This window comes from Haematobia irritans, chromosome 3 (assembly GCF_050003625.1).
Source record: "Haematobia irritans isolate KBUSLIRL chromosome 3, ASM5000362v1, whole genome shotgun sequence".
Lineage (NCBI taxonomy): Eukaryota > Metazoa > Arthropoda > Insecta > Diptera > Muscidae > Haematobia > Haematobia irritans.
In genome coordinates this window covers 205,517,339-205,537,864 of record NC_134399.1, presented here as the reverse complement: position 1 = coordinate 205,537,864, position 20,526 = coordinate 205,517,339, and the positions used below count along the sequence as shown (strand labels likewise).

The 20,526-nt window shown below is 38.9% G+C and overlaps 1 protein-coding gene across 1 annotated transcript in view; it reads left to right on the top strand.

The window, feature by feature from the left end:
* Positions 1-17,546, top strand: part of LOC142231394 (uncharacterized) — a 17,705-nt gene extending 159 nt beyond the window's left edge. The window contains exons 2-5 of the mRNA XM_075302002.1: positions 875-989; positions 6,175-6,338; positions 6,614-6,753; positions 13,670-17,546. Of these exons, the coding sequence (XP_075158117.1) occupies positions 875-989; positions 6,175-6,338; positions 6,614-6,753; positions 13,670-16,540 (3,290 nt within the window). The 3' untranslated portion in view covers positions 16,541-17,546. The remainder of the gene's footprint in view (positions 1-874; positions 990-6,174; positions 6,339-6,613; positions 6,754-13,669) is intronic.
* Positions 17,547-20,526: the final 2,980 nt, after the last annotated feature.

The window sequence follows — 20,526 nt, the reverse complement described above, 5'->3', positions numbered from 1 at the left end:
ATCGATTTGAACTCCAATTTTTTTCTTCAAACTACAAAATTTTCTATAAAAAGTGAAAAAAATTATTTATGTCTAATAAATTTTCTTGAATTTGTCGAAAAATATTTACTTATTTTTGTGATATCGGCGTGATGCCAGCGCTTGTAATACTGTTTAGTTAAAAATTTCTAAAACTATTCAAAATTTTCTAAAATTAATCAAAAGTTTTCTTCCTGGTGGGTTCACTGTTTTTTCAGTGTAGTGCATAAGCCAACTTAAATTATGAGTCTATAGATTTTGAAAAAGTCTATCAAATTCTGTCCAAATCGAATGATATTTAAATGTATGTATTTGGGACAAACCTTTATATATAGCACCCAACACATTTGACGGATGTGATATGGTATCGAAAATTTAGATCTACAAAGTGGTGCAGGGTATAATATAGTCGGCCCCGCCCGACTTTAGACTTTCCTTACTTGTTTTTTATTGGGTCCAATAATTTATTTTAAAAATTATTAAATTTATTTTTATTTCTCAAAAATTATTTAATAAAAAAAATTACTTTTTTTTAAATAACACCTCAATGGAAAACACATGTGTTAGTTTCCGTCTGGTTTTGTGGTAAAGGCAAAAAAATTAACACGTCTTAAAATAATTCACCGTTAAGCTCATTTTGTATCCGTGGAAAGGCAGGAAAAGCTTTAATACACTACCACCATTATTTTGTATTCCTCTTAACGTTACAAAAAAATCCCCACATACATTATGCAAATGATTTCCCTTTTTCTATGCTTGTTAAACATTACAAACGTATTTGAGTATAACTCTTCTTAATCTCTCTCTTTTATCCACGATTTTTTCATTTTTGTTTTGTTTTCTTTTTTCATTTCAGTCGACAACAGTTTTCAATTTGATGCAACCAGAGACCTTTTAAGGGAATTAGATGTTAACGACATTGTTTGGATTGGTCTTATGAGACCACAAAGCTCGGATCGTTTTATGTGGTCGTAAGTATTTAAATTATATTTCATATAGTTTTAATAGGCTCAACATAAGGTAAAGCATACTTTTGGGCTTATCAAAATGTGTGGTAAATGACGGAGTATATGTTCAAGGGAAAATAATGGAATATTGTGACGTGGTAAGTAATGACAAAATTGCAGTTTAATGTGATGGTTGATGTGATGGCTACTAAATAAAACAAATATATGACAAGCAAAATTCTAATTTGGTTTATAAAAGAGAATTAAAAATGGACAACAGTTTAGCTGAAACAAATGTTAACTGCCTTTCGTCATAGGTTAAAGTGGCAGCCCGATTTAGTTTCCACCCTGTATCGGCTACAAACAGTTCTCCTGAAAACATTATCCTTCTTAAGCCGACACAGATGTGCAATCTCTTCCGGGTTCGCGAACATGATTCCCAAGGCCCTGATTACTTAATCTAATCCTTATCTTATGCCTAAATCGAGGAACTCTACCAATAAGGAGGAATGCGTCCAGTGTGGTCTGGAGGGGAGTCGGGTAGGTTCTGTTGGACAAGCCGACAGATGATACGTGTCATGAGGCCCTTGATTACAGATGGGACACACGTCAGCTACCTGTGTTTAGTTGGGCCAAAACTAACTTAGTCTCTCGTAAAGGTCTCCTTTCTCCGGTGCTATGGACGGTGGCCGGGCTCCGAGAACACTGACTGATTGAGAGGTCTTTTCTGTACCGCTAGATCTCACGTCCTAGAAAGTGAAGGGCAACCCATCATTCCTGCCAAATAGTTGTTTGCCCACAAGATTGATTACTTCCATAACAAGCAATAGAGGATATTGTTCTCTGCGAGAATACACCGCCGCATTTTTAAGGAAAGAGTTCTAACAGGCCTGTATGTTATTCCACTGCTCCCAAAACGTTGCCACCAAGGGACTAAAAGAATTCTACCACGAAGCTTATCGCAAATTACAGTGGCGGTTAATACCCCTATCATATCTCTTCGTATCTGCGACCGTCAAGTTTCCAAAAGTGACCGAAATCCCATCATCCCTTATCGAGAGTGATCTTAGTGCAGACCACAACATACCTTTACCTGCGACTAGGATACATTGCTTCTGGTGCTTCCGCTTGTACTCATCCCCTGTCGAACTAATCTCTATATTTAGGTTAGGTTAGGTTAGGTGACAGCCCGATGTATCAGGCTCACTTAGACTATTCAGTCCATTGTGATACCACAGTGGTGAACTTCTCTCTTATCACTGAGTGCTGCCCGATTCCATATTAAGCTCAATGATAAGGGACCTCCGTTTTATAGCCGAGTCCGAACGGCTTTCCACATTGCAGTGAAACCACTTAGAGAAGCTTTGAAACCCTCAGAAATGTCACCAGCATTACTGAGGTGGGATAATCCATCGCTGAAAAACTTTTTGGTCTTAGGTCGAAGCAGGAATCGAACCCACGACCTTGTGTATGCAAGGCGGGCATGCTAACCATTGCACCACGGTGGCTCCCATCTTTATATTTAATAACCTGTTCCCAGCATTAGCCGGGAGGCGCCCATCGAACTACGAGAATCTGTGAGTCCCGATGCTTCTGCTTGGGAATTGGGCTTCATCTGGGCAGGTTTAATGAAGTACCGGCCCTCCCTCTGGGAGACATAAACAAGAAAGGAAGACGGAATCTCACTTAAGTGGTCGTCGTTGTAGTCCCTGAAGCCGTTCCAGTTGGCTTTCGGAGTTCAGAGGTATGAAATCGGAGTGTCGTTTAATCGGGAGAACTATGGAGAGAAGGTCTGTTACCAGTGAACTGACAGATTCACAATATATGTAATTTATCAGATTAGGCGACGTTACCGTGAAAAGTGTGAAATCATCAGTCACACCAATGCTATGCATGTCTGATCATTATCCAGGAGAGAATGCCAAAACTCATGGCGGACATTGAAATTTCTTAGCACCCACAGTCTATGTCCACACAGCAGCCACTGAATAGGTGGACTATAACCTAGAGAACAGCTTCCAAAAGGCGTATATACCGTATATATATATACAAATTGTATATCTCTATTTCGGCAACGCCCAATACATTGCATGTAGGGATCGCTATCGATCGCTAGCAAAGGTGCTATAGGTCACGAAAAGATGAATATGAAAACCATGCCTCCATCTACTCTTGGATCGCCGTGGTCCTGATTAGTTTCGGATTCATAAACTCTGCAATCTCATTAATCTTACATCGGAACCCATAGTAATTAAATTTTAACTAATACAACAATATTCGGTGTCTTATGGAGCGCGGGGAGTATTACTTGTGGAAGAGGTCGAAGGAGTCACTTCAGCAGCCCTGGACTTGACTGCTTGACATTTTTGGAATCACTTGTATCTGTCACGTATAGATGTAATATGAAAGCCAGGCCTCTATCATCATTCCTTGTGCGATGGCTCATGCTTTTTGTCGCGTCTTTTGGATCGGCATGATCCTGATTCGCTCCCCATTTATCAACTCTACAATCTTACCTCGCAATCCATTTTAATAACATAAAAAAAATGAGGCACAACAATATTCAGTGGCATATATTGCGTCGGGTAATATAATTTGTGGAAAAGTCGAAGGAGTCACCTCGGCAGACCCGGATTTGACTGCTTGACATTGAAGTCTAGTGTCTACCATGGGCGATTTATGTCACCGATAGATGTAATATGAAAGCCAGGCCTCCTCTCTATTCCTTTTGCGAAAGGTTAGGTTAGGTTAGGTGGCAGCCAGATGTATCACGCTCACTTAGACTATTCGGTCCATTGTGATACCACATTGGTGAACTTCTCTCTTATCACTGAGTGCTGCCCGATTCCATGTTAAGCTCAATAACAAAGGACCTCCTTTTTATAGCCGAGTCCGAACGGCGTTCCATATTGCAGTGAAACCACTTAGAGAAGCTTTGAAACCCTCAGAAATGTCACCAGTCCGGTCGAAGCAGGAATCGAACCCACGACCTTGTGTATGTAAGGCGGGCATGCTAACCATTGCACCACGGTGGCTCCTTTTGCGATAGCGTAAGGTGCAGATGGCATTTAGCTTCGTCCCTTGGAACTCCTTGATTTTGATTCACTTCCGATTCTTGCCTGGGAACCCATAATACTTAAATTGCAAACATCATGTACTTTCAGGAATTGGTACAACAACAATAGGCGGACTATTGTGGCGGGGAATATTGCATGCAGGAGAAGTCGAAGGTGGTCTGGAGGGGAGTCGGCAGCTCCAGACTTGAGTGCTTGATATTGTAGGCGATTTAAGATAGATGCAATATGAAAGTCATTCCGTGTACGATGGAACGAGCTGCAGATGGCGTTTGGCTTCGTCTCTTGGATCACCATGTCTCTGATTCACTTCCGATTCATAAACTCCACGATCTCAGTTGAGATGTCGCAGCACTCACTTAGTTGTCGTTAACACAACATATTCTCACGTAGTCCGTTTGCCAATATTGCCGATGTTAAGCAGAAACAGTTTCGAAAGAGCACACACTCAAGTTACACCTCACCGAAACCGAACGCTGAATAACTCTTTGGTGTCCGGTCGAAGCAGGAATCGAACCTACGACCTTGTGTATGCAAGGCGGGCATGCTAACCATTGCACCACGGTGGCTCCTTTTGCGATAGTGTAAGCTGCAGATGGCATTTAGCTTCGTCCCTTGGAACTCCTTGGCTCTGATTCACTTCCGATTCATAAACTCTAGAATCTCACTAATCTTGCCTCGGAACCCATAATACTTAAATTTCAAACATCATGCACTTTCAGGAATTGGTACAACAACATTAGGCGGACTACTGTGGCGGGAAATATTGCATGCGGGAGAAGACGAAGGAGTCATTTCGGCAGCTCCAGACTTGAGTGCTTGATATTGTAGGCGATTTAAGATAGATGTAATATGAAAGTCATTCCATGTACGATAGAGCCAGATGCAGATGGCGTTTGGCTTCGTCTCTTGGATCACCATGACTATGATTCATTTCCGATTCATAAACTCCACAATCTCAGTCGAGATGTCGAAGGAGTCACTAAGTTGTCGTTAACGCAACATATTCTCACGTAGTCCGTTTGCCAATATTGCCGATGTTAAGCAGAAACAGTTTCGAAAAAGCACACACTCAAGTTACACCTAACCGAACGATGGTAAATTTAGTTTCGGACTTTGTTCAGGATTGTGTTATATGGAGTCTAGGACCAGACGTAAATGGATAAGGGTCCATTCTTCTTCCTGAAATACACAAAAATGGGTAAAATTACGCGTACAATGCTGTGACACCCGTTTGCGTATGAGTTTCTGTGTCACCCGCTCGCGTAAATATGTTACTTAAAATCCGGCTCAGTGGGTTTGCTGCCGTCATCTTCATTATTTTCACCGCTACGCTTTTGAATTTTATTTCTGAAGTTTTCTTTTTTTTTAACGATGCTGAAATTCATCGTTCCAAAATTTTTAGTTAACGTAGCCTATCTTAGTCCAGTTCTTCCTTCTCTAAGTCAGTATTTCCTGTTGTATGTCATCTTTGGGATAAGTTCTGCTTTTCTGTAGCACATCTTTGGATTTGTTTTGCGAGGACGTATTTTCATAACGAATACATTGGATTAAACTGGCAACTTCTCGTCTCAAGATCATCCAATTTCATCGATAAAAACTACAATATCATCTCTCATTAGCGCAATCCATTTACTGTTGATTCAAACTCAAATTACACCGTCCGGCCTTGAACCGAACCACACATTCTCACCTTAAAGATGGAGAGACTCCTCAACAATAACTCCGACTTCGAGATGCATTTTTGCTTTTGACGTAGCCAGGAATGGAATAAAGAATTAGGGCTTCAAATGTGACAGCTTTCGAATTATCCAAATAGCACCTCTTGTTCGAAGTAAAAAGTGCGAGAATTCAAGGAAATTTAATAAAATCTTATGACAAAGTTAGTACACAAGAGTGGAAGATACCAACATTAACCAAAAAAATTTTCTTGCATTTTTCTGAAAGTGTTAATATGAATTTCATTATAAAGGTGAGATTTGATTGCCATGCCTAAAAGTATGCTACAATTTAAATTGTTAACATATACCACCTTCACCATATGCTATATAATTGGGTTGTCCCTTCTTATCTTTTCCATACATCATCTTCACTATTTTTTCTCATATACTTTTTTGCCTTTCGTCCAATTACAGAAGCAACTCTCGACCTTTAGTAGCTGACACTGGTTATTGGGCTGAATCGTTACCTTTAATGGATGCACCATTGTGCGCTGTCATTGATCCCATTCGAGATTATCGTTGGCATGCCTTGCGTTGTGGTGGTCCTGAAACGGCTTCATTCTTATGTGAAATGCCAGGTAAAATCAAATGAAAATAACATAACAATCAATATTGGAAAGGGAGTGGGAACAAACACAAGAAAAAGTTACAGAATTGGAAATAAAACTTAATCAATGGACAAAAAATGACATTGTCATTTCACATAAAGTGATTGGCCATATATTTATGTATGGCATGGCATGAATCACAATTTTTGTGTCATCTTTTATTTTCTTTCATTTATTCTTCTTCATTTGTTTCTCATGAATCTTTGGTTTTGTTCCTCTCTTTTCCCATTTACCACATCCAATAGTACCCAGTTGGGCTGACATCTGCATTCTCAAGGATATGCCAAATTTAACAATGCAATATATGGCTGATACAGCAAGCATTGAACTGATTCGAAATTGCCAGGAAGAAGGTCTTTTGAGGACAACATGCCGTGGCAAACAGGTGAGTGTGAGCGTGAGTTTTTTTTCCATTTTCCATAAAAATTTAATGACTACAAATGAAATGATTTATTTCCAAATAATGGAGTTTCCATTCATTGAGAATACATGGGTATAAGGATATGGATAAAACATATCAAATGGAAAGGAATGAATACACATTAAAAGGTTTAAAAAAAATTTAAAAAAAAGCTTTCATTTACACTGCTAGGAAAATATTCATGACTTTAACGAAATCTTTCATTAAATTTGAACCTCTGAAACAATTTCATAAATATAATGAAACTTTTCGTTATTACTGTGAATTTTCTACTAAATAATGAAATATTATATATTAATAATGCAATGTTTCATTGTCTCTATGAAAAGTTGTCGTTATGTCAACGAAAATATGTCTTTGGCTTAAATGTTTGTTCTATTCAGATGCAAAAATCCCTTACAAATAAGAACTGTCCCAAAACGATGTGTCAGTGAAGATCCACATTAGCCCAAGTTTGATTTAGATGTTGTACATTTAGAGGTAGGTTTTCTAAATTTTGAAATTTAGAGCTCTAGACTGACTTTTTTTTAAAATAAACCCCTATTTATAGACTGATCACCCGAATGGTATAGAACATTTAGCACTTACAAAATTTACACTATTTCACAGTAGTTTGAAATTGCTAGCTATTCTAGAGTAATTTACATACGTACTAAATTCGAATTCATACAAGAATCGAAGACACTTGTATTCTACAATTTAATCATTGAATTCGCGACGCTGATATTTAGGTCTTGTTGTTGTAACATTTTTTAATGTAGTTTCATCCATTTTGTTCTATGCTTGTGTAGTTCAAGTAGTAGCCAGATCAAGGAATTCTGTGACAAGAATGGGGTGTGTCCAGAGTGATCTGGTGGTGAGACGGGTAGGCTTAGCTGGGCCAGCGAAAAGGTGGCGAGTGTCTGTGGCCCTTGATTACAGATGGGACACAAGTCAGCTACGCTGCTATCAATCACTGATAAGGAATTGAGGCGGCTGCACTTATTTGATCTTAGTTGGGCCAAAACTACTGTGGTGTGCTGTGAGAGGTCTCTCTCCTCCGGTGCTATGGGCGGCGGTCGGACTCCGATAACAGAATTAACCTTGAAGCTTCTAACCGCTTCAGCTACAGTATCCTCATGAATCCTGTTCAGACCTTTCTGCTATGCTGCCTGATCTAAAGGCTCTCTTTTATAACGCTGGATCTCGGGCTCTAGAAGGTGTAGTGAATGGTGTGGCTGAGGATTTGGTGATTTGGAGATATCCTCAAATTTCTTGCAATGAAATAACTGTCAAGATCAGCGAGGTAGACGTTCAATCGATCGCATATGTCATCACCAATGGGCCCGGATGCCATGATTGCACAATCGTCCGCATATGATACAATCTCGACGCCGTTAGGAGGGGGTGGGGTCGTTAGAGATTAAATAGTGCCGGAGAATCACCCCACCCTGGGGAACTCCCTGTTTAACTCTACGGGATTTTGACTTCCTGTCCCTGAATTCCACATACGACTGGCGTCCGCACAGATAATTCAGAACCCAACGCTTGGTTCCTGCCGCTAGAGACGTATTATCGATTTCCTCGAATAGTGTGGCATGGTTGACCGTATCGATTGCCTTTGATAGGTCAAGCGCCACGAGGACCGTCCTGTGACACGGCTTGGGCTGATTGAGTCCCCTATTGATATGTGCTGAAATGACATGCAAGGCTGTTGTGCTATGTACCTTACGGAATCCATGTTGATGGTGGGCAGCTGTAAAATTCTCCACAAGGCTGGGGAGGAGTAGTGCCTCAAGTGTCTTTGCTACTGGCGAGAGAAGGCATATCGGTCTGTACGATTCACCTTTACTCGAGTCTTTGCCTGGCTTCAGTAGTGGAATCACCCTACCCATCTTCCAGACATCGGGTATGACGAGTGATTCTAAGGACAAATTGAGGAGTCTGGTCAGGTACTCGGGGCCCATGGCATTAGTAACTTCGGCTGTGGTAAATTGTGGTGTGTCATCGGCTCAGAGACCACGTATGCGACGAGTGGCTCTACTTTTCGCTCTATCACTCTCTCGGGATGCTAGACAAACTGTCGGTTGATAAATCTGGCGCATCTCTTCGGATCCGTCACCGTCACTTCGCCAAAGGTGATTGCGATCCGATCATCCCTTGTGGTGGGATTCGAGAGGGCTCTCATTGTTGACCACAATTTACCAAATCCTATGCCTAAGTTGCATTGCTTCATGTGCTCTAACCAAGTATTCCGCTTGTGCTCGTCGACCATCTTACTAATCTCTAGATTCAGTTCCCTGATTCTAGGATCAGCAGGGTTAGCACGACGGCGTTCATCACTCTCGTCTGCGAGCCCCGCCGCTGCGGCTGGGAAGTTGGGCCTCACTTGGGCAATTCGATCAGCACGTATGAAGCGAGCGGCTGCTGCGTTTATGATGTCCCGGAACACCCTCTGGGCAACATGAACATTGATTGATAAACGTCCGGCATTCAGAGGTTATGAAATCGGAGGGTCGGTTAATGGTGAGAATTATGGGGAGGTGGTCTGAATCCAATGACATGACGGGTTGCCAGGAAACGTCATTTATCAGACCAGGCGATGCTAAGGATAAATCTGGCGAACTGCTGCAATCACCCATAATTCTCTTCGTTCACCGTGCAAAATGTGGAGTCATCTATCTGCTCTGCCAAAGTTATGCCCTTCTGGTCATTACTGAGGAGAGAATGCCAAAGTTCGTGGTGGGCATTCTAGAACCAATCGATTATGCTCGCACAACAGCCACTCAATGTTTGGTCTATAACCTGGATCACAGCTACCAACCGGCGGTTTATACACATTGTATAGCTCTATCTCCGCAGCCGTAGACTTGACTGCTACCCCCATACATTCCATATACGGGTCACTAGAGTCTGGCACAAGCGGGATAGGTCTATACTGCACGGAACGGTGTAATATGAAAGCCAGGCCACCACCTCCACTTCTTGTGCGATCCTTTCGTAGCACATTGTATCCATCACAATGGCGTCGGCTGCAGGTGGAAATGGTGTCATATGTCATAATATTTGAGTCAAATTCTTACCATCTTTGAGGTCAATTCTTACCATATAATTAAAGATCTCAACTCCTGTCTGTTCATAGCTATCGGAATTTCGTAATTCCTACCACAGTGGTGCAATCGTTAGCATGCCCGCCTTGCATACCCAAGGTCATGGGTTCGATTCCTGCTTCGACACCAAATATAAAAAGGAGGTCATTGAGTTTAACATGGAATCGGGCAGCACTCAGTGCAGTGATAAGAGAGAAGTTCACCACTGTTGTATCACAATGGACTGACCTGACCAACTCAACCTTCCAAAGAGACCCAACGTTCTCGCATGATTCCTATAAAGATATGAAGACAGTGGAAGAAAAACGTCCGGAATGACATTATTCATTCTACAAGCGCCCCCCTTAGAGAGAACATCTGCTTCTTCGTTTTCCACTATTCCACAATGCCCACGCCCTCAAAAAAAATCACTTCTGTAACATATACCCCAAACACATTTTGCTTCAAGCCTATATTTTGGTTTGGTCCAAACAAAATATTGTTTGTGTTGTTCAAACATATTATGTTTCACCTTAGAGCAAACACTGGTAGACAAAAATTTAATACAATTTTCTTTGTGTGGATATATATTTAAGGAGCCAGTTGGTTACTTACATTATTTTGCTTGCAGCATACTCTCTAGGTCTCTCTTTCTAAACTCATATATGTTTATAGGCTATTTCTAAATTAATATATGTTTGAATCTAAGCACCAAACATAATATGTTCTAAATTATTAACATATGTATATTTCCCAAACATGTTATGCTAGTTTATTAACATTATATGCTTGCTTTTAAAAATATTGTGTTAAAAAAATTTAGTTCCAAACATATAATTTTTACATCCAAACATATGAAAAACAGTCTTATTCGTCCGTGCAGGTATCCAGCACAGAGTTTCATTATGCTGTTCAGTGAGAACACTAAGAAGCTAATATCGGCTCTGAATAACGGCCTCGTCAACAGTGACTCGGGGACATTTGCGATCACAGAAATTTCTTCTGCAATCGCTATCTAACGTGCAAGATTCCCGTATTACTACTTCACTGCAATAAATGTCGCTACCGATCCGTTCGAAAGTTTTCCTCCGTCTCTCTATGACGCTCGGCAAGAAGTTTCGTATATATGCAAACAGTACTCTCCAGTGTATTCAAGCTTTTAAGAATGAGTGTCACCTCTGCTGTTATCTTTAATGAGGGGGCATACTCCCATCCATGTCTTCAAAGCGACAGTGGATGTGGTCCTCATAAATAAGTTTCATTTTATTTATACTCTTTATTTTCAATATATGGTTCACAATTATCGTCCATATGTGGCCACAGGCCTTATAACCGCAGTATAAAGCGAATTAAACAGAGAGGGTCTCATTTCCCATCATTCCCCGTCTTATTTCAGACAAGAGTACAATGCCGCAAAGTCCTTCTTTATGCGGTCTTCGGTATTTTCCTTCCAGTTTAGTCCAAGAGAACTCCCAAGTATCCTGCTTATTTCGTCCCTTGAAATTCTGGAGATTTGTATCCAATCATCTATTTTCTTCTGGTGAAGAGTACCATCTTTGTTTTTCCAGTGTTCACACCCAATCTACATCCTCTGGTCCAGTCCGAAAGATACTGTAAAGCCTCACTTAACACATCGGAGAGAAGGTAAAATTTCCCATCGTTCCTGGTATTATTTTAGACAAGAGTACAATGCCGCAAAGTCCTTTTTTATGTTGTCTGCGGTATTTTCCTTCCAGCTCGGTTTAGAGTCCAAGAGAACTCCCAAATATCCTGCTTATTTCGTCCCTTGAAATTCTGGAGATTTGTATCCAATCATCTATCTTCTTCTGGTGAAGAGTACCATCTTTGTTTTTCCAGTGTTCACACCCAATTCACATTCTCTTGTCCAGTCCGAAAGATACTGTAAACCCCCACTTAACACATCGGAGATCGTATCCAGGAATTTTCCCGATACGAATATTGCGATGTTAACCGCGTACGCCACTACCTTGGTGCCTTTGCTGCTCAGCACAATTAAAACCTATCAATGGTCATATTGAACCGCCTTGTGCCAATCTCCTTGTAGTCTTAGCCTTCCTTATGGAGTTTGCCATTTCAATTTTTATGTTCCTGTTCACATGTTATGCTTTCCGCCTACAGATTTCAGTCATCAGCTCAATCACTAAGGTGGGCGCCAGCATGCGCATTACTGAATTTCAAGTCTGTACTCCACTCCTGAGGTTTTGACTTTCAAATCAATCTCCTTATTGGTCTGAGGTTTTGACTGCTAGTGAATCATTGTCTGGATTTAGTCTTAATTGCCGCGCTATAATGAAACCATTAATGCAAACTAATAACATGTTTGCACTGATAACTTAATGCAAGGAAATAGAGCTTTCAGAATGTTGGTCAACTACCAAACATCTGAGAAGCGACGAATTGTCTAAGTCAGTGTGATCACACTACTCGATTATGGACAAATCGATGTTGTAATGACCTAATGGATTACAAAACTGCACGATTTATCTATGAATCGAAGATTTTATGGTATCTTATCAACATGAGAGTCAATTAATGTACTAGTTTCGCATCAAATTGTCCATTGTTGGCCATACTTCAAGTCGATATCTCTATGCATACAAACTCTGGCATAAATTTGCCTTACAGACGGATGGATAAATATATCTGGAATGACTTAATTTCACCACGACAGTGAAACCATTAACGCCAACCTAATCCCGAGATTTCACTGACAAACTTCTACGAGCACATGGAACCTTCAGAAACAACCGATCATCTGAATATTGACGAATTGTCCAGTTCAGCATGATTATCTACACCACTCGATTATGAACAAATTGATGTTCTCACGATCTGCTGATATTGGAGTTAAAAACTTCACGATTTATCCATAAATCAAAGATCTTATATACACCCGTTAAAATGAGATTCAATTAATTCACTACACGCAGAGAAGGAATATGATCACCTCAACCATGTTTCAAGAGCAAAATGTTATTTTTGGATGGTGACCATGTAACATGTTTATGGCAAAAATGTTCTTTTCTCGCCAAAAATAATATGCTTGCCGAAATCAGACACATAATCTCCGCGAAAATAACATGGTTGCGACAAACATGTTACATGATCACCATTCAAAAATAACATTGTGCTCTTGAAACATGGTTGAGGTGATCATATTCCTTCTCTGGGTGTATATTCAAATCAACCTCTTCATTATCTTTAATACTTCAAGTCGATATTTCTATTTATTTGAAAGCCGATATAAATCTATCGGACGTCCTGTTGGATGGATATGTCTGAAGTGATTCTTGATTGCTTCGCAATAATGAAATCAATAACGCCGAACTAATATAAAGTTTTCAGTGCCAATCCTCTACGAGGACATAGAGCCTTCAGACATTTGGCCTACTACCGATCATTTGAGAATCGACCAATTGTCCACGTCCCGATCATCTACACCTCCCGATTATGAACAAATAAATTTTCTCATGACTTGTTGATAATGGAGTTCCAAAGATCTCTATTTATTTACAAATCGAAGATCTATATTTCTTTGAAAGTTGGAAGAACTCTAACAGACAGACAGACGGACGGACATTTACGTGAAATGTTATATAAAGCACCCTTAATAGGATACAAACATTTTGCCAGGGTTATAAGTTTCTGTTATTTCAACCAAAAGTTAATGAAATTTTTTAAAAGAGGCGAATGTGTTGAAGCAATTGACATTTTTTTTATTTTTAATGAAGAGTAATCATGGATGCTTTGTAATTATCTTTTTCCATTTTGCATTGTACCTCCAATTCCAGGATCGTGATAGAGCCATGCAAGATTTGATATGCCCCCGTGAACGCCTCGAAGCTCAACGCATCAATGACATTACCAATTCGCATTTCAAATCCTTGCAAATAATCAACAGCATACCCTCGGATAATAACGAAAACAATGACATTGAACTTTTACCCATGGATGTTAACTATGCGGGCCACTACCCTGAGGAATTGCAGACCGAGAAGAATACCGTGCAACGGCTCATAGAACAATTCAATGTTGATGAATTGATGCAAGCCGATGAACCAGCAAATATGGAAACTGTTAGCTCATTTTACAAAATACCCGGTTTAATACCAAAACCTGTAAAGAAATCGGCCAAAAAAGTGTTGGAAAATCCCAAAAAGGATAATGCAGGAAAGAAACAGACTGCAAGTCAAAATCAAAAGGACAAGGGACGTATACCTTTGGAAATGGATGATATGATGATGGGTGACCAGCCACAAGGAGAACCTGAAATGCCTGAACAAATTTTGAATGAGGAAGTATCCAATGAAATTATGGAACCTTTGCCACACATCAAAAAGACCAATCTACACAAAGAAGCCATGGAGAAAATGGAAAAGGAAGCAATTGCCATGAAGGAGTTTATGCAAAAGAATAAACAGAAGGAAGCTAAAAAAATGATGATGATGATGGCAACAACAATGGGATCTCTAGCAATGAGGACAACGGAAGAACCCAAAAGGTCATCTTCCACAACAGAGGCAATAAGTGGAACAACTCCTTTACATCTCAATAATGGGGAGACTACAACCCAACAACATCACCATCACAATCATGAAGACTCGGTCATCGACATGGAATCTTCTACTAGCCACACGCTAGGTGGGGCCACCACAACCCCAGCGGCCACTATAGGTCATCCAATGCATCCACAACAACCTCGTAGTAGTGTAATAACCGAAGAGACCGGTCATGGTCATGTCAAAGAGTCATCAGACAATTCACATTTCATACCACCCATGTTAATGGTGAAATCTCATTATGTGCCTCAGGCCAACAAACATGGTCATGGAGATCATATTCAACATCCTTTAAGCCATGGTGAACACTTGGAATCATCCACTGTAAGCAGCAGCAGCGGCGGCGGCAGCAGTACTTTGAATCCTAATGAAGATATTCAGCACAGGACAAAGGAACATTCGGAAGTGACCATGATGATGACTACCATGTCCACTGGCAAAGTGATAGATTTGGAATCAACCACACAAGCACAAACCCTTGTGCAACATCATCTGAATGAGAAAATTGCCACCGAATCTGTGGCTCCCCTAATCACGGAAGACGAAACAACAGAAAATGGCAACATGATACCAATTACCACCCAGCAGCAGCAGCAGCATAGACAGGAACCGGAAGTAGATGAAAATTTGAATTCTCAAATTATGAATGCTGAAGAGGAAGCTACAAAAACTCCAGAAACAAGTGAAGCCACAGGCCTACCAAGCTCTACCACAATAATCAGCACCAGCACCGCCACCACCACCCCCATTGCTATGGAAGAGGATAAAACCATAACAACTTTGACTCCCTCATCTTTGGTGCAAGGAAGCCGACAAGCAGAATTAGAAAGTCTACAGACAACCACAATGAAACTTGCAGAGCTAACTCCAAATGTTGCTACTAAGGGTGGTGATGACACAATTGCCTTGAATTTGGAAGAAGCTCAAGAGATGGTAAATGCTGATGCTACAAAATCCCTACATATGCAAGCTAAACTAAAATCTTCCAAAAATATGGAATCACAGGCGGCAAGCACAACCGCAAAACAAGAAGAGAACACAAGTCCCCCACTAACAACAGCCACATTAATGGGAGGAGAGACTTTGAAAACGGAGCAATCCACCACAGTGGCGGATGTAACGTCAGCTGGTAATGAAAATACCGCAGACCAGCAACATAGATTGGTGACAGAAACAACTGCGGCATCTGCTCGTACTACAGCTCCTCCAGCATCAGTTGAACAAATCGGCCAGGAGTTGACAAGAACCCAGCCATCCGAATTGGACAAAGACCAACTGTATTTTGAAACGAAAAGCGATGAGGAAAAGGAAACAACACCTAAAAGTGAATCTATTATGACCACTGTTACCTCTACCGCTACCACTGAGCAGGCTATCGAAATTGCAACAGGACGTGTAAAACTACTTGCAACGGATATACAACAAACAACAGAAACATCCGGTGAAATGAGTTTTCCAAGTGAACAGCAACACAAAACCATAGCCATCGAGGCTAGCGAAACAACATCAGCGAGATCTCTCACCCCAACATCATCCATAGCATCACCCATACAAGAGCAAAAACAAACTGGTGATGATGACGATGTTAATACCGAAGAGATATCTCCCAATGCGATGACTGAAAAAACAGTAACCGCACACAGTTCATTGGAGATGGTAACCTCTAGCTCCAGTACCATAACAACTCTAAGACCTGCTATGACCTCAGAAGCAAATGAGAACATCACCAATAATTCAGCAACAACAGAAGGTTCGACAACCAACAAAATCATCAGCTCTACCACCACTACGACCACCATTGCGAGTAGCAACAATAATGGAATAATTTCTACTTCTTCTACCGAAGATTCTTTACCCTTAACACATTTGCCATCTACATCATCATCATCATCGTTGTCTACGACATCAACTACCACAACTACTACTACGACGACCCCATCGTCACCACCACCAGCAGCAGCACCATCGTCAACTATGTCCTTTGAACCTGAGACTACACGAAATTTCTTAAAAGTTACCACTGAAATGCCATTTAAGCCAAATCGTCGACGTTCGTTAACCAAACCGGAGACCGTGAGTTATATGAAGAAAATTCTAGGTTAAGTTATTTCACCATCAACAACAACAACAACAATATGAAAAACAAATTCCAACAGAAATGCAAATAGAAATTGTTCACACACACACACACACACACATATACCACTAATAAGAGTTCTAAACTATGTTTATTAGGGTGTACTGAAATATTTTCATATTAGAATTTATGGCGATTTCGATTGGAGAAAAATGTGCAACATGATTGCAAAATATGAAGGACATGTGTCATTGCTTTTGGATCCTGTATCCTTTACAATATTATGAATTAACAATAACTTTACAAAGGACGCTATCATTTGGGGGGAAAGTAGTGTAACACCAAGTCAACATATTTTTGGCAAAACGAAAACGCCCTTAAGGTGGGTATTAAGTTCGAGTTTAGCCACTAAAATCTTCATTTTTTCACTAAAGTGAAAACTAAATCAGTAAAAAAAGGCAAAAAATTATATATATTTGTTGCCGATTTCATTATAACTTGATGGGGAATAGCCCAAAGCCCAAAGAAAAGTAATCGTGAAAAAATGACGATTTTAGCGGCTAAACCCGAACTTAATACCCACCATTAGTTATTTTCCCTCGTTTAAATCTCCTTTCTAATGAAATACTCAATGCAAATCCACAATGAATAAATTCGTAAGAGTCACATTTTTACGGAGTGGAGCATCTTCTAGTTATTCAAAGGTCTAAATCGAAGTCGAAAAATCGTAGTTGATTTATTCTCCAAAATCTATTCAAAACGAATAAAGCTCATTTTATACTGAAAAGTCGCCAAAAAAGTCGACAGTTGAATTTTTTGTTTTAAGTGATGAAATGATCGAAGAGTCAAACTCGTTGAAAATTCGTAAAAAAATAATCGATTTGTAATGGTTAACAAATCGATTTTTTATAATGACAAAAACCGATTAATCGAACTCAAACGAGAAGATCGGAGTGTAAAATTCGCGAAAAAAAAGGTGTAGTGAAATTGAAATGTAGACTTTTGCAATCGATTTGTAATGGTGGTCAAAATCGATTTTTTATATTGAATCGACTTTTTATAGTGACCAAAATCGATTAATCGAACTCAAAGAATAAAATCAAAGAGTAAAATTTGTTAGAAAATTCGTAGAAAAGTAGGAAAGTTGAAATGAAGACTTTTGCAAAAGACGAGTTTTTTATCGTAAAAATCGATTTGTAATAGTTAACAAACCGATTTTTTATAATAACCAAAATCGATAATTCGAACTCGAATGAAAAAATTGAAGAATAAAAGTTCCAAAAAATTCGTCAAACAAAGAGTCGGAAAATTGAAATGTAGACTTTTGCAATGGTGGTCAAAATCGATTTTTTATATTGAATCGACTTTTTATAGTGACCAGAATCGATTAATCGAACTCAAACGAAAAAATCAAAGAGTAACATTTGCTGAGAATTCGTCAAAAAAAAAGAGTAGGAAAGTTGAAATATAGACTTTTGCAATCGATTTATAATGGTGGTCAAAATCGATATTTTATGTTGAATCGACTTTTTATAGTGACGATTAAGCGAACTCAAACGAAAAAATCGAAGAGTAAAATTAGCTGAAAATTCGTCAAAAAAAGAGTCGGAAAGTTGAAAAGTAGACTTTTGCAATCGATTTGTAATGGTGGTCAAAATCGACTTTTTATATTGACCAAAAACGATTAATCGAACTTAAATGCAAAAAATCGAAGAGTCAAACTTGCTTAAAATTCGTAAAAAAAAGTAGGAAAGTTAAAATGTAAACTTTTGCAAAAAACGAGTTTTTTTATCGTAAAAATCGATTTGTAATAGTTAACAAATCGATTTTTTATAATACTCAAAATCGATTAATCGGACTCAAACGAAAAAATCGATGACTAAAATTTGCAAAAAATTCGTCAAAAAATTAGTCGGAAAGTTGAAATGTAGACTATTGCAATGGATTTGTAATGGTGGTAAAAATCGATTTTTTTATATTGAATCGACTTTTTATAGTGAATTGAACTCAAACGAAATTATCGAAGTGTAAACTTTGCTGAAAGTTCGTTAAAAAGAGTCGGAAAGTTGAAAAGCAGTCTTTTGCAATCGATTTGTAATCGACTTTTTATATTGACTAAAAACGATTAATCGAACTCAAATGAAAAAATCGAAGAGTCAAACTTGCTGAAAATTCGTAAAAAAGTAGGAAAGTTGAAATGTAGACTTTTGCAACAGACGAGTTTTTTTATCGTAAAAATCGATTTGTTTGAATGGTTAACAAATCGATTTTTTATAATGACCAAAATCGATAATACGAACTCAAACGAAAAAATCGAAGAATAAAATTTGCTAAAAATTCGTCAAACAAAGAGTCGGAAAGTTGAAATGTAGACTTTTGCAATCGATTTGTAATGGTGGTCAAAATCGATTTTTTATATTGAATCGACTTTTTATAGTGAATTGAACTCAAACGAAATTATCGAAGTGTAAACTTTGCTGAAAATTCGTCAATAAAAGAGTCGGAAAGTTGAAAAGTAGACTTTTGCAATCGATTTGTAATGGTGGTAAAAATCGACTTTTTATATTGACCAAAAACGATTAATCGAACTCAAATGCAAAAATCGAAAAATCAAACTTGCTGAAAATTCGTAAAAAAGTATGAAAGTTGAAATGTAGACTTTTGCAAAAGACGAGTTTTTTTTATAGTAAAAATCGATTTGTAACAGTTAACAAATCGATTTTTTATAATACCCAAAATCGATTAATCGAACTAAAACGAAATAATCTAAGAATAAAATTTGCTAAAAATTCGTCAAACAAAGAGTCGGTAAGTTGAAATGTAGAATTTTGAAATCGATTTGTAATGGTAGTCAAAATCGTTTTTTATATTAAATCGACTTTTTATAGTGACCAAAATCGATTAATCGAACTCAAACGAAAAAATCGAAGAATAAAATTAGCTGAAAATTCGTAAAAAAAGTAGGAAAGTTGAAATGTACACCTTTGCAAAAGACGAGTTTTTTATCGTAAAAATCGATTTGTAATAATTAACAAATCGATTTTTTTATAATGCCCATAATCGATTTTTTATAGTGACCAAAATCGATTAATCGAACTCAAACGAAAAAATCGAAGAGTAAAATTAGCTGAAAATTCGTCAAAAAGTTGAGTCGAAAAGTTGAAAAGTAGGCTTTTGCAATCAATTTGTGATGGTGGTAAAAATCGACTTTGTATATTGACCAAAATCGATTAATCGAACTCAAACGAAATTATCGCAGTGTAAACTTTGCTGAAAATTCGTCAATAAAAGAGTCGAAAAGTTGAAATGTAGAGTTTTGCAATCGATTTGTAATGGTGGTGAAAATCGACTTTTTATATTGACCAAAATCAATTAATCGAACTCAATATGGAAGAGTCAAACTTGCTAAAAATTCGCCAAAAAAGGAGTAGAAAAGTTGAAATGTTGACTTTTGCAAAAACGATTTTTATACCCTCCACCATAGGATGGGGGTATATTAACTTTGTCATTCCGTTTGTAACACATCGAAATATTGCTCTAAGACCCCATAAATTATATATATTCTGGGTCGTGGTGAAATTCTGAGTCGATCTAAGCATGTCCGTCCGTCCGTCCGTCTGTCCGTCTGTCCGTCTGTCCGGCTGTCCGTCCGTCTGTGGAAATCACGCTAACTTCCGAACGAAACTAGCTATCGACTTGAAACTTGGCACAAGTAGTTGTTATTGATGTAGGTGGGATGGTATTGAAAATGGGCCATATCGGCCCACGTTTACGTATAGCCCCCATATAAACCGATCCCCAAATTTGGCTTGCGGAGCCTTCCGGAGCAGCAAAATTCATCCGATCCGGTTGAAATTTGGTACCTGATGTTAGTATACGGTCTCTAACAACCATGCAAAAATTGGTCCATATCGGTCCATAATTATATATAGCCCCCATACAAACCGATCCCCAGATTTGACCTCCGGAGCCTCTTGGAGGGGCAAAATTCATCCGATCCGGTTGAAATTTG